Source organism: Glycine soja, chromosome 1 (genome assembly GCF_004193775.1).
Source record: "Glycine soja cultivar W05 chromosome 1, ASM419377v2, whole genome shotgun sequence".
NCBI lineage: Eukaryota > Viridiplantae > Streptophyta > Magnoliopsida > Fabales > Fabaceae > Glycine > Glycine soja.
The window spans coordinates 15,814,938-15,830,542 of record NC_041002.1 but is presented as its reverse complement, the minus strand read 5'-3'; the positions used below and the strand labels follow the sequence as shown (position 1 = coordinate 15,830,542).

Sequence of the window (15,605 nt, the reverse complement as noted above, 5' to 3'; positions counted from 1 at the left end):
ACATTTTATCCTGTATCTAAGAAAGATTCTTCCTGAGTAATTATGGCATTAGTAGCTCATTTTTACTTTGAGTTACATCAAATGGATGTGAAAATGACATTCCTTAATGGTCATCTAGAGGAAAAGGTTTACATGAAACAATCTGAAGGATTCTCCTCTAGTGATAGTTAGCACTTGGTCTGCGCTAAGCACCTAGCTCTGTTTTCAGTTTTAATTTTTTTGTTTTTTTAGAATAAACCTATACTAATCTCTTATGTTTTGTCTTATATTTTGCAGATGGCATCTCAGAAAAAAAAAAAGTCCCTTGCTTCTTCATCTTCTCAGATCAGATATGATAGACACAAATTTTCTTCCCCTGAAGCATGGGATCGTTACACAAATAATATCTTCGGCAGAAAGATCATACCTGAAAGGAATGTGCAATTGTCGTTCAATGACTTTGAGGAATTTCAAAGGGAGTTAATCAAGAGGAACTAGCAAAAAAAGATCGTGAATTTGGTAGAGGGAAGCATAGATGTGGCACTTGTAAAGTAGTTTTATGCAAATGTTTATGATCCTGAAGACAAGTCACCAAAACAGGTTAAAGTTAGGGGGCAATGGATTCCATTTGACTCAGCTGCCCTCAACTCTTTTTTGGAAACACCAGTGGTTATAGAGGAAGGAGAAAGTCTTCCGACATATGCAAGGTTTGTTTTGCTAAGACCAAATCAGCAAGAGTTAGCAGCCTGCTTGTGTATCCCAGGCAAGGGATTTGAATTGAATTCAAATGGACTACCTTTGAAGATTTTAAGGAAAAACTTGACTACTCTTGCTCAAACTTGGAGTTTCTTTTCTTTTTCTAACTTGGCTCCCACCTCTCATACTTCTAGTCAGATTACACTCATGGCCCAGCACGACTCCTCAAGGCTCGGTATTCCTGCCCTAATCACTGCTTTATGTAAAGCCCGGGGAGTCCACTTTGATTCCTTGACCCATGAGAGATTAAGTCCTGCCATTAATTTGGCATACATTAAGAAAAACTTCTGGAACCTAGATGACCTATCAGTTACTTTCAGAGGGTCGCGCAAGGCCAAAGGGAAGAGATCTGAGGCTCCCCCATCTTCTGAAGTTCCTCCTTCCTCAGCTCCAGCACCTATTCCATCTATCCCATCTGCACACACATCTATTCTTCCAGTTCCTCTCTCTGCAGGACCATCATATTTTACTTTTACACCACAGATACTGCACTCCATGCTCCAGAGCATCCACAAGGGCTAGTCCATTATCATGCAGAGCCTTCAGGGCTTGGGCTTGCCCTCCATTATGAGCATGGAGGAGTTTGAGGCTCAGGTGGCCTGGCCAGGAGACCAGCCCTCTTCTTCTGGAGGGGGTGGGGCCTCTGCAGCCCAGGAGCCTGATATTGAGGAGCCACCAGCACCAGTAGCGGAGGAGACTACTCCAGATCAGACTCCACAGCCATCTCCAGCCCCTGCACATATACCTGAGGATGTTGCACTAGTTGTGGAGCCTAAGCAGCTTATACGGGATTCATCAGTAGCTCCAACACTGGATCTTAATGAAGACCAGCCACAGGAGGAGCAGGACGTTTAAATTTTTGCATTCTGACACTTTAGTTTATTTTCAGTTATTTTATGATTTATGTCATTTAAATTTCAGCTTTTATGTTTCAGTTCTTTAAATTTCAGCATTTAAATTTCAGTAGTGTAGTTGTTTGTTTGCTTGTACAAAAAGCTTGATTGAACAATGAATTGGTTAAACTTTGTATGTAGTGGCTTGTTTGGTATGAAATGAGTGTTTGAAAATGATTTGATTGAGCAAATGTATGAATTGAATGGATTGGGATGATTAGATGATTGTTTTGATCAAGTTTGCAGTCATTAGAAGAGAATGAGCATGTGATTGGAAGTATGTCTGAAAATGTTAGTTGGTTGTCAAATTGATTTTGAAGGAATGCATTAATTGTATCTCGATGAGAGTGTGATCCTTATATTTTGAGAGAAACGACTATCATTTAGTACTGACTTTTGCATGAATCTCTGAAGTATGGACTAGATGCATGAATTTAAGGATGATGAAGGCCATGTTTGATTATGAATAGCCACTTAGCCAAAAAGCTGACCATATGTTTGAATGAATTATCCCTTGCACCCAGTTTGAGCTGAATGAATTTATTGATTGATTGAACTTGGAGCCTATTCAGTTGTATCTTCTGCTACCTTATTTCAGTTTGTAGTAGAGCATCATCCACAGAAGCTGGGTTCAAAGCAAATTTGTCCCAAATTTGGGGGAGGCATTGGGTAAGAATTGAAATGGTCAAAGAAAATAATATACACACACTGTTTTTTGTGTTAAAAAAAATTGTAAGAACAAATGAAATTAATTAGTGTGTATGTTGTAATTCAATGAAATAAAGCTAAGTGCCTAAATAAAGGGCGAGTATCGGGTAGGAATGAATGAAAAAAGGTGAAGGTTTATCTATGGATGAATGCTCTCCTAGAACCTAAGCTTTTGAATCCTAGAAAAACCATGATTTGTTGGAAGCCTAACCCCATTACAAGCCTAGAAAGTCCTTCGGATTCAATTTTGTGTGTTCATTGCTGTTTGATATGAGATGAAATGCAAAGGTTGGAACTTGTGTTGGTTGTTTATGATGGAATAAGCCTAAACACTTGAGCTTGAGTGAAACAATGACTGTGAGGTTTTGGTTGATGATCCTTCCTTGATTTCTGTCATGCTTACTAGCTTATTTCAGCTATGACTCTAATGCTTATGCTCCTATCTTTGAAAAGTTGCATGCTTGTGAGAAGTGATTGATTTAAGCATTCCATAATATTCAGTTCATATGGTTGAATTCCTTTATGAATCAGACACCATTTTCTTTTGATTGACCACTGTCTTTGTCACTTGAGGACAAGTGAGCTATTCTTTCTTTTCTTGAGGACAAGCAAAACTGTAAATTTGGGGGAGTTTGTTAGTCGTCTTATACGACTAACTTTTGTATAGAAATCATTTTCCAAAACTTGTATAGTTCCCCAATTTATGGTTATTTTGTAGTGATTTTTGTAAATAAATTTTGTTTTATGGATAAAGATGTCTCTGGAATATGTCCATTGGATTTAATGATGAAATATGTGCAATTTCAGGTGAAAAAGAGGCTAAGTCATGAAGTGCCAAAGGTGACAGTTGAGCTTAGCTCATCAGTAGGCCAAGCACGCATCCACCACTAAGCGTAGCTTCAGTGCGCTTAGCGCGACAGAAGAATCTGGCAGGGCATTGTTAGTCGGTGAATACGACTAACTTTTGTGTATAAAACTTGTGTAAATTGTATCAAACTCCTCCAATTTATGGTTATTTTGTAGTGTTATAATTACTTTTTGTTAAAGATAGGTAATAAATACGTAGTACTCCCATTTTGTGTATTTAATAATCATTTTCTCTCTATTTCAGGATAATTAGGCAAGTTTTGAAGTGTTGATTTTCACCCTCTCGCTAAGCCAATCTGTTGGCTTAGCGAGCTATCCGCTGAGTGCAACATTCCTCGGCTAAGCGCGAGGAAGAATCTGGAAGAAGGATGAGCTTTGCTTGTTCACTGAGCGAAGGGCCATACCGCTAAGCACACCGCTTCGGTCCATCCGCTGAGCGAGAAAAGCCGTGCTAAGCCAAAATTCAGTAATGCGCGCTAAGCGGTTCAGAATTGTACTAAGCACACGAGCACGAACAAAGCCACCTATTTAAGCCTAAAATCAGATTTTTTAGGGGAGTTTGTCCTTTTCTTGAAGCTTCTGCATAATTGGAGAGTTCTAGAGAGAGAAAGGTCCAAGTTCCAAAAAGGTTGAGAGAATTTGTTATGTGAAGATGTGCAGAGACCAGAGCTAGAAGAGGAAGCCATCTTGAGAGCTTGAGATGAGTTTGTGAGTGATTGTGAGGTCCTAGAGGTGGAGAAGACATCCCCACTACTTGTATTTCTGCAATCTTTCATCTTTCTCTTTTCTTTATTGTAAAGGAAGCTTCCCAGTTAATGAAAGCTAAATCCTCTGTTGGATCTTCCTTGTAGTCTTACAAGAGGGATCTGCGGATTAAGTTTTGGTTTTAATTATGTTGTTACAATAATGCTATTTAGTCTAGGCCTAGTCTTACAAGAGGGATCTGCGGACGAAACTTAGTTTAAGTTAGTCTAAACCTAAGGGGGCCGTCTAAATTGGGCCTAGTCCAACAAGAGGGATTTGAGGACGAAGCTTGGATTGATTCGGTCTGACGAGGGATCGAGGTTTAGTAATTTAGGCTACAGCATAGAACACAAGGGCATGATTGATTAGAGAAATATATTTATATGCATCAGCTTGTTTGTTAGAAGGACCCAACATTTCTACCTACTGCTGCCACTTTTACTTACTTTGCATTTTCTAGTTTTTAGCATAAAGGTTTAGTTTAAATTCTGTTTGAAATTATCAATCATACATGTTCTCTCAACAATGCTTCATTTCTGAACTTAACTCAGGCTAACATTAGTTCCCTATGTTCATTACACAGATTCATCCGTTTTAATTTTTAAATACTTGACGATCCAGTGCACTTTCCGACAAATCAGATTTCCCTTGAATTTATTTATACGAAGAAAAAGTGGAACAAAAAGTAACCGCAGGGGAAATCCAACATTTGGCCGCAAAGTCTTTTATCAAAATGCCTTAATCAAAGTTTAATCAATTCGAAAGTAAGATATTTTTGAACTGGTAATCGATTACCAGGTCCTATAATCGGTTACTAGAGAGACCATGAAGATGGCATTTTGAAATTTTGAACTGGTGACATCACGGCACAAACTTATTTGAATTTTGATCTATGTAATCGATTACCAGAATTCTGTAACCGATTACCAGAGAAGAGATTTCATAAAAGCTTTGAAAAGACATGACTCTTCATAAATACAACTGTATAATCGATTACCAGAATCTTGTAATCGATTACTAGTGAGAAAATTTCAGAAAAACTTTTTGAAAAGACACATCTCTTCAAACTATTTTGAAAAGGCACAATGGGCCTATATATATGTGTCTGACTTCGAAAAGTAGAAGAGAGAGATTTTCTAAGAGAACTTAATTGTCAAAAGCTCTCTAAATAACAATTGGCCAAACTCTTGCAAATCTATTGAGAATTCTTCTAGGAACTTCAATTTGTATCATCTACTCTAAAGGAGAGAAATCTTTTTGTACATCTCATATACTCAGTTGTAATCAAGAGATTGTTTGTCTCTTGGCTTGTGAGAATCTTGAACACAAGGGTGAGGGATCCCAAGGTGTTCAAAGATAGTAAAGAGATAGTGGAAAATCTCAAGTGGGTTACTTGAGGACTGGACGTAGGCACGGGAAGTGGCCGAACCAGTATAAATCGAGTTTGCAATTCTCTCTTCCCTTATCTCATTTATTTTATTGCAACTGATTATGTCTTGCATGTTTAAAGAACATTGGTTGATTTAATTGCTGCTTCTTCTTCTGCATTTTGAACCTATCATATATCATTTAAAAGGGGATTAAAATTTGGTAGTTGGAAAAATTTAAAACTTAATTCACCCCCTCTTAAGTTATTGAGGCCACTTGTCCAACACTCCTCTCACATTTTCAGATTTCCATTTCATCTACCATGATTTCATATGAGAACTAACCAACTATTCATATGACTTCAAACCCTGCTCGTCCCAAGAGGTCCAAACACATTGACATTGACATTCACTTTATAAGAAAATTAGTCCAATCCTCTAAATTGAAACTAATTCAAGTTAAATCTTCCCACTTGATTGCTTATTTGTTAACTAAGCCATTATCTACTGCTCATTTGCAAGTTGGGAATCCTTGATGTGCCCATCCCACCTTGAGGGGTATTACAACTAATAATTAATTACTTAGTTAGTCATGAGTTAGCTACTAAATCAAGTAAGTATTCATTTCAATTACTTAGTTTTTCATTGTATATATTCTTCTTTCTTGTACAAACAATTTTATGAATGGGATTGAAGTTAACAAATAGAACCAAGATAAAATCAATGCATAACTGAATTTCTCTTTTCCAAAGTCACTTGAGATTGTTCAAGGTCCAACACCTTAGCAACCCTTTTTTTGTTCTTGTTAATTAAAAAGAATCTTTCAAAAGCATAAAAACAATTTCACACACAAACTTTCTCACTTTAAAGAACTACGTAGGTATGAATTCTTCATCGCACCTGAGGATATATAAGAGCAAGGGCAACACCCTTGTCGACCTAAAAAAAATAAAAATATAAAAAGGGAAAATAAATAATATTGAAGTCATGTTTTTCCACACTCGATTGAAGGTTGTTGTCCCTTGTGAGGGGTGCGTGGGGTGCTGATACCTTCCCTATGTGTAAACGACTCCTGAACCCTTCTTTTCAAAATTCACAGACCTATTTTTGGTTTTTCTAATGTTTTCCTTGAATAAACGTTGGTGGCGACTTCCACGCGTTCTCCTTTTTTGGAAGACACGCCCTTTTCTTTTCATCTCACCCTCTTGCCGAATGGTAGGTTGCGACAAATGGCAACTCCACTGGGGACTTTTGTTAGAGAGTTAGGCTATTTGGTTGGTATGCAAATTTATCGTGACTTTTTCTTTGTTTAAGGTTCCCTCTTCTCTTTTGTATTTTGTTTTTTTTTTCATATTTGTATATAACCTCTTGTCGTGTTATTGTGTTTTTTGTGTGTCTATCTATCTATTACATTCGTAGTTAGAAATATTTGTTTGTTCCATGCACACATGGCACCTACACCTTTGCACACACATTGAGGTATTAGGCCCTATACCCGGGCCTGTGTGAGACATAGGAAGTGGAGGTCGATCTGTGGTCATGTTGGGTCTTTGACTCTCTTGATAATAGTGAAGCCTCATCTAGAGTTTTCCTCTTTTGATGATTCGTTGTCACTGGTAGTCCCTACCGCCATAATGTTGTTACCAAAGAGGATGATATCTCTAGAAGCCTTTGAAAGTTACATACAACCACCCTTGGGAGTTATCACCGGATAGCGAACTTTCGATCCCCTACATTAGGATCCGAAACTAGGGACACAGAACAAACTCACTATGTCTTGTTTCCTTGATCAAGTTATGCATATCTTTATACGTCGTAATAGTATACATCATTCCTGTGTTTACCATTTTTATTATGTTCACATGCGGCATTTTGCATTAAGTCATTATGTTATCATGCTCATTCGTCTAGCATGTTTCTTTGTGCTACCAACCATATACCTTTTGTTGCCATTAGTCATTATGTTCACTCATGCATACTTTCGTCATGTCGTGCATTGTTTTTCGTTGTCAAAGTTACAAAGAAGCGTGAAAGTTTGCACCACTTTCTTAGTTGCATGCATTGTGTAACATGATAATAACTGCAAACAAACCATGATGCCCAATACATTGTGGATAAGAAAATATGGTCTTTCGGGCGTCTTGCGTCATTTGATAAATATGTTTGTCATGCATAGCATAACCATGCCCTGATGCATTCATCATATCTCCTCTATGATAGGGTGTTGAAGTATTGGTCATCATATTTTTTCGTTCTCGCAAACATGGGGTCGGACCAAGCGCCACCTTTTAAAAAGAGGTTCTATCATGTCAAAGTCAAGAATCTAGAGCTAGTCAGCTTGCAAAAACTAGGGCAGCGAATGGATCAAGTTCAGTGTCAAGCCTTCAACAAGTTATATGGGAAGATATGGTATCTGGTAATGATAGAAGTGTCCATTGAAGCCATCACATCTCTCACTCAATACTAAGACCAATCACTCAGATGCTTCACTTTTGGGGACTTCCAGTTAGCACCAACCATAGAGGAGTTCGAAGGGATCTTAGGATGCCCGCTAGGGGGGAGGAAACCATACCTTTTTTTGGATTCCATCCTTCTATGGCAAGAATATAAAAAGTGGTCAAGATCTCGAAACAAGAGCTAGACCGAGTGAAGCAAAATAGGAATGGAGTGGCAGGGATACCAAGGAAGCGCTTAGAGGAGAAGGCGGAAGCTCTGGCCAACCAAGGAGAATGGGCAACTTTCATCGATGTATTATCTCTTCTAGTGTTTGGGACGGTACTATTCCCGAATGTAGACAGGTTGGTCGATCTAGCAACGATCGATGCCTTTCTTACTTATCACCATAGCAAGGAAAGCCCGGTCATCGCTCTATTGGCAGATGCATAAAATACATTCAACTTGAGATGCGAGAAGAGCAGTGCTAGAATTTTCTGTTGTATGCCTACTCTTTATGTATGGTTGGTATCCCATGTTTTCTATCATGAAGGTAGATCTATCTGTCCCCTACAAGGTCATCACATGTGCTCCGAAAAGGGTAAAGCAAATTGGTAAGAATTTTTGGCAGGCGTGACGGGAGCGTCCATTAGTTAGTTCCCATGGTGGAAAGAAGGAGGGGTAGGAGTGTTATGCTCGTGTGAGGGATTCCCAAATTTCCCCTTGATGGGGACAAGGGGTTGTATTAATTATAATCCCGTGCTGGCCATAAGACAATTAGGCTACCTTATGAGAGGCGCGTCGTCGGAGGAAATCATCACACCTTTCATCACACGAGGTTTCAATGAAGCCAATGCAAAGATACTTCAAAAATCCGTAAAGCATGGAATAGAGTGGGAAGAAAAGATAAGGAGCTTAGGGGAAGTAGCAATGGCGTCATCAGCGTCTATCACAAGTGGTTGAAGTCTAGAACGCAAGGGATAACTTGGCTCCCAAAGCTAAAAAAGTATAAGTGGGAAAGAGGCTGAAATTCCTGAGGAAAGTGAAGAAGTGCAAGCTTTGAAAGCAGAGCTCGAAAAGACAAGAGTGGTGAAAAAGAAGCTAAAGACGGCAGTCACTAGGGTCAGGAAAAAGTGTGATGAGCTGAAAGATATCAACATGACCAGGGTTAAAACATTAGAGCGGGAAACAAAAAGGGCCCAAAAGGAAGAATGGAGCAAGAACAAATTCTGAGGGGTTCTATGGGGCAGCAGTAACAAGCTTAAGCTTAGAAAGGCCGAGAGAGACAAATCAAGGATGAAAAACATGGTGTTAGAGGATAAGTTAAAGGCTTATTAGAGGTTGAAGAGATGTTTGACAGAACAGTTGAGCAAAACATAAGAGAATATGTTGATAATCATTTATCAATATAAGGAGAAGGTGAACCTAGCTGTTAGTCATGGGCAGATTCTGGAAGATGTATAGGCAAAGGTATCGGCTCTACAGATTGAAAGGGAAGCGAGAGAAAGGGTGATAGAGTTATTGCACGGGGAAGCCATGAAATGGATGAATAGATTCGCTCTCACTCTGAATGAGAGTCAAGAGCTTCCAAGACGAAGTTCACGGTCTTTTCGATTACTGCCAACACATGGTCAAACTAACAACCCACATAATTAGGAGTCGTTGAGGCGTCTGTGTTGTATTTATGCTATGACTTTGACAAGATGTGATGAACCATGTTGTTTTAATAAAAATAGGATTTGATTCGACCCTATGTTCTACAGAATGTTCTGTGTGAATTCAATACTTCAGTGACTTATCATTGTCATGCATTCATGTTTATCCATGATGCAATACTTACCCCCAAGGGTATTGGATAAAAGATTCCAAGAGGATTGGACTAGAACTGCTAAAGAAGGCCTTAGGGTTCTCATGAACCTCAAGGTAGATTTCTGAGCCCATGGGCCAAGTTTGGGTCCACTCTTCTTTGTAAATATTAGAATAGGTTTTTCCTTCTTTTAGGCCTTGTATTTTGGCCATTCTAGTAGTATAGGGTTTTAGCCTTGTATTTTAGGGCATTTTGAGTAGTATTTGTAGTAGGGACTTTTTTGTATTTTCATGTATTTTGGCATGGGATGAGCGTAGCTATTATAGGGGTTGTGTGTAGCTAAGCTCGAGCTTCTCATCTTAAGGAGGTGAGCTTAGCTATTAGAGGGGTGTGTGTAGCCAAGCTCTAGCTTTTCTAAGAATCTTCTCAAGGAAGCTTCTCAAGGAGGTGAGCTTAGTTATTAGAGGGGTGTGTGTAGCTAGGCTCTAGCTTCTCAAGGAAGTTTCTCAAGGAAGCTTCTCAAGGAAGCTTTTCAAGGAAGTTTCTCAAGGAAGCTACCTAGGCTATAAATAGAAGCATGTGTAACACTTGTTGTAACTTTGATGAATGAGAGTCTTGTGAGACACACTTCAAAGTTCAACTTCTCTCTCTCTTTTCCTCCTTCAATTTCGTGTTCCCCCCCCCCCCCCTCCCCCTCTCTCTCTCTCTTTCTTTTCCTCCATTGAAGCTTCCTCTCTAAGCTTCTTATCCAAGGCACTCTCTCTTGGTGGTGAAACTCCTTCTTCCATGGCTTATTCCCTAGTGGATGGTGCCTCCTTTCATCTTTTCTCCTTTATCTTTCACTGCATATCCATGGTGGAAAATCACCATTGAAAGACCTCATTGAAGCTCAAAGATCCAGCTTCCATAGAAGCTTCACAAGCAAGCTTCCATTAAGTGGTATTAGAGCACAAGAGCTTCAAGTAGGTGCTCCTTAAACCTCCATTAATTTTCAGCTTTACCTTCTCCTCCATTGTTGTTTCTTCATTTTTCTCCATGTATCTCCTCACATGTCTTGTGGTAAATGTTTTTAACATGATTCTTTAGAATTTCCACCGATTAAACTTGTTATAGAAGATAGATTTAATTTTCTAGGAAAGGACATGTTGTGCCTTGGTATAGGCATCCCATCGTCTAAGGCAGTATATGTTGAGCCGTACTACTTGGTTGGTATCCAATATGGACCCAATCAAGTACATTTTCGAGAAGCCCGCTCTTACGGGGTGGATCGCTCGGTGGCAAGTTTTTCTATCTGAGTTGGACATCGTCTATGTCACCCAAAAGGCAATAAAGAGAAGCGCCTTGGTAGACTATTTGGCTCAGCATCCTCTCAATGATTACCAGCCCATGCATCTGGAATTTCCAAATGAAGACATTATGGCCTTGTTCGAAGAGATGTCAGAGGATAAGGACAGGGATAAGTGGATCGTGTGGTTTGACGACGCGTCCAACGCCCTAGGCCATGGGGTCGGGGCAGCTTTGGTCTCTCCCGACAATCAATGCATTCCCTTCACGGTCAGATTGGGTTTCGATTGCACGAACAACATGGCTGAATACGAGGCATGCACCCTTGGGATCCAAGCGGCAATTGACTTCAACGTCAAGTTGCTCAAAGTGTACGGAGACTCAGCCTTGGTGATTCACCAGCTGAGGGGAGAATGGGAGACTAGGGATCATAAGTTGATACCCTATTAGTCTTACATCAAGAAGTTGGCTAAGTTCTTCGATGATGTCTCTTTCTACCACGTTTCCAGAGAGGAGAATCAAATGGCCGATGCGCTTGCCACTTTAGCATCCATGTTCCAGCTGACTCCACACGGAGACTTGCCGTACATCGAATTTAGATGTTGCGGCAAGCCCGCGCATTGCTATTTGATAGAAGAGGAACAAGATGGTAAACCTTGGTACTTCGACATCAAGTGATACATCGAAGACAAGGAGTACCCACAGGAGGCTTTCGACAATGACAAGAGAACATTAAGAAGGTTGGCAGCCAACTTCTTCTTGAGTGGAAGCATTTTGTACAAAAGGAACCATGACATGGTTTTACTCCGATGTGTGGATGCCAGGGAGGCTGAACACATGCTAGTGGAAGTCCATGAAGGCTCCTTTAGGACACATGCCAATGGGCATGCTATGGCACGGAAGATTCTGAGGGCGGGGTATTATTGGCTCACCATGGAGAGCGACTGCTGCATCCATGTTAGGAAATGCCACAAATGCCAGACATTCACAGACAATGTCAACGCTCCACCCATGCCTTTAAATGTTTTGGCAGCACCGTGGCCCTTCTCCATGACTACTTCACCAAATGGGTTGAAGCCGCCTCGTACTCTAGAGTCACAAGAAGCGTGGTAGTCAGGTTCATTAAAAAGGAAATAATTTTCTGGTATGGACTGCCCAGGAAGATTATCACATACAATGCCACCAATCTGAATAGCAAGATGATGAAGGAATTGTGTGAGGACTTCAAGATCCAACACCATAATTCCATGCCTTACTGGCCCAAAGATGAATGGGGCAGTTGAGGTGGCCAATAAGAACATCAAAAAGATTATCCAGAGTCACTATGTGATTATACTCTGAGGCTCCCCAAAGATTTTTTGTCCTTTGTAAACTCTGATCGCAACATCTAATGAACATTGGATCGATGATTTGCATTTCATCCCTTGTGTTGTGTCTGTTAATGCTTTAAAATGTGCATTCTCTTTTTTGGGGGGGTCCAAGCCATCTTGCTAGATCTATAGGGGTGTCGCAAGCGCTTAAGTAAAATTGAACATAATGGACGTTTGTTTGAGTTGTTACACTTTAACTGCCCATGCATACGCATGCATATGCATAATTTTATCCTGTGAATCGAAGGACAAGAAAAGATTTGTTTCGAGTGATGGTCAATACCACGCCGAATTCAGGACAAGGATAAACCAAGGTAAGTGGTAGCATAGTCATGTTTTACTTTGTGGTGCCATTTCCTGTTTTCAGAGACTTAGGGACGGGTGCAAGCAGCTGCCAGGCCCATGATCAACAGATCATCATCCTACGTCCGGCTCAAGACGTTAAAGTGGCACTACTGGGAGGCGACCTAGTATCCTTAAGTTTCTGCTTATTGGCTTATTCATCCATTTTTCTAAAGTCATAGTTGAATATGCCTAGTTTATTCTTAATCCTAGGAATTAAAATAAACAAGCGCCAACCCAAAGGTTAAAATTTTGCAAATAATTCTTGCAAAAAAATAAAAAAATAAAAAAATGCACAGGGTTAGCTCGCTTGGGCGAGCACCCCCTGCACGAGGTAGCTTAAAAAGAGGGGGAGGGTGAGTTTTCTTCACCCAAAACTTCCCCCCCTCACTCAAAAATGCAACACCCACGGGAACCACAAGTTGGAAGCCCCTAAATTACCATTTTTTGCGATTTGGCTTCCATTTTTGGTACTCCTACTAACTCCAACAAGTAAGTACATCATTCTTTGGTTCTCTAGCTTTCCATTGATTCATTTTTTTGCTCTAATTGCTTGTATTTGGCAAAATTCGTGAGACAATGTGTGCTTGAATTCATGCTTGTTTGTTGGAATTGGGGGGTTGTATGGGATGGCCGTAGGCCTATTGCGTCTTTTGAAATGATTGGGCATGTCACATTGCCCCCTTTCCCTTTATATTCATGCTTAAAGGTGCGCCCACCAAGTGCTCGGTGAAATGCCTCAATGGCATGTGAGCACATTTTGGTGAGTTTTGTTTGTGGGACTAACTTGGGCATAGGTAGCTGCCGTTGTTGAGTTTAGGGACGACTTTTAGAAACTAGGATAGGTGCCAAAAATAGGACTTAGGCCTAGGAAAACCAAGCTTTGATTTTGAATGCAAGAGAGCACGAAGATGAGAGCATGGTGGTGAGGATTTCCCTTTAGGATAGCGTTCAATTTTGGGCTGCACCATGATGTTTTCCTTACACCTAGATGTTTAGAAATGTTGTTCATCATGAAAATAAAGGTGTAGAGCAGGTAGCAAAAATGCCTTTGTTATTTTCCTTATTAATTTAGGTAGCAAAAATGCCTTTGTTGATTTCCTTATTGATTTAGGTAGCACAAATGCCTTTGTTAGATACCTTTGTTAATCTATTCATATAGGTAGCAAAAATACCTTTATTGATTTACACCTTTGAATATGCATATATGTAATTTAGGTAGCAAAAATACTTGGATATGTGTGCAATTTTTAGGTAGCAAAAATGCCTCCTAAAATGTATGTATGTTGCATATAGGTAGCAAAATACCTTATTAATTTAGGTAACAAAATGCCTTATTAATTTAGGTAGTGAAAATACCTTATTAATTTAGGTAACAAAATACCTTATTAATTTAGGTAGCAAAAATGCCTTGTTAATTTAGGTAACAAAATGCCTTATTAATTTAGGTAACAAAAATACCTTATTGTTTAGGTAGCCAAAATACCTCACACAAATTTTTTTTTATATGTATAGGTAGCCAAAATACCTCACACAAGTGTCTTGGACATGCGTGTATGTGGTCTTTAGGTAGCCAAAATACCTTGAGTGTGCATGTATGTAAATTTAGCAAAAAAAAATGCATGTATGTGATTTAGGTAGCAAATATGCCTTGAAAATGCATGTATGTAATCTAGGTAGCAAAAATGCCTTGAATGTGCATGTGTGCAATTTTTAGGTAGCGGAATGTCTTGCATGCATGTATATTCATAAGAAAATGTGTGTATGAGTTTGCTCTAAATTTACATTGATGTTTATGTTTATTGGAGGAAGTTGTATGCCATTTTTGCTTGACTTTGCTATTTCTGGTACGCTGACTTTACAAATGTTTTTTCACAAGAGATGGTCCCGAGAAAGCTTCCATCAAAGAGGTCCAGGAAGGACGCCACTAGAGAAGGCTCCAGCGCTGCCCAACCAGCTGACACGGATTTTGACAGCCACCGATTCTGGAGCGCTGAGCATCAGTAGTGCTTCGAGACCATCAAGGGATGGTCATTCCTCAGAGAGAGGCGGCTCTAGTTGAGGGACGATGAGTTCCCTGATTTTCAGGAGGAGATAGTCATGGAGTTTTACACCAATGCCTAGCCTACCGAGGAGGGAGCTCGGGATATGCGCTCCTGGGTGAGGGGCCAGTGGATCCCCTTCAACAGTGTGAATTCAACTAGAGGAGGAGTTAGGTCTTTGGTTTTGACGAGGAGGCCATTGCTCAGCTTTTGTGTATACCGGGGCAGTATTTCGCCCGGACCGCTGGGTAAGTAAAACTTAACAAATACATTTAAATAATGTATGCATTGTAATTACTTATGTTCTCCAATGCAGTGGACATTAGCAACTGGTGGTTATATGTCCTAAGGACAATGTTGTTGCTTGGTTCTTTTTCTTGCACAATAATCCCAAAAACTACTTCAAAGAAATAGTTAACATGTTAGTTTTAATTTGTAACACATTTACTTTATCCTTACTATTATACAAATATTTTTATTGTACACTATACATGCATGTTTCTCTTAACCAGTGCTTTAAAGGGATTCAAAGATAAACACGGAAGTAAATCCAAGGCAAATGCTAAATGGATTCCAGTTAAAGTAAGTAATATAAACAATGTTTGATCTCTTCAAAATGACATTTTATTAGTTTGTGCACTAATTTTGGGATAAAATTGAATTTCTTATTGAATTTAGTGTAATAAGCAAAAAGGAAGCACTGTTTATGGCTATTACTTCATGCATTGGATGTCAACCATAGTCCTAGAAGATTTCAAGGATAATTGAAAAATGGTAATTGTTAACTTCATAATAGATTTCATTTATTATAGTTGTTATTATTTAGACTAACTAAGTTATGTTTTATCATATGATGCAAAATTTTACTGATCCATGAGCATTGGAACTAGAGAGAATAAAGACAATTTGCATTGAGTGGGCAAAATGTTTACTAAGGGTTAGAAATGAAGCATTGAGTGCTTAAGGGATTTTAGAATTGTTAGACTTATGTTTAGCATAGCTTATAGATGATA

The 15,605-nt window shown here is 39.4% G+C and overlaps 1 protein-coding gene across 1 annotated transcript; it reads left to right on the top strand.

Moving 5' to 3' along the window:
• The first annotated feature begins 7,577 nt into the window (after positions 1-7,577).
• On the top strand, positions 7,578-11,516 carry LOC114411100. Its single transcript, XM_028374880.1, has 3 exons — positions 7,578-7,730; positions 10,716-11,228; positions 11,304-11,516. The coding sequence occupies exons 1-3, from the start codon at positions 7,578-7,580 to the stop codon at positions 11,514-11,516; spliced, it is 879 nt and encodes a 292-aa protein (XP_028230681.1).
• The last annotated feature ends 4,089 nt before the right edge of the window (positions 11,517-15,605 follow it).

Excerpts from the sequence above, each read along its gene's own strand:
- LOC114411100 (XM_028374880.1), top strand. The coding sequence starts at position 7,578 with ATGGGGTCGGACCAAGCGCCACCTTTTAAAAAGAGGTTCTATCATGTC. Across the intron at positions 7,731-10,715 it reads ATGGGAAGATATGGTATCTG|GCATCCCATCGTCTAAGGCA; the intron begins GTAATGATAGAA and ends GCCTTGGTATAG. Across the intron at positions 11,229-11,303 it reads TGTACGGAGACTCAGCCTTG|TTGGCTAAGTTCTTCGATGA; the intron begins GTGATTCACCAG and ends TACATCAAGAAG.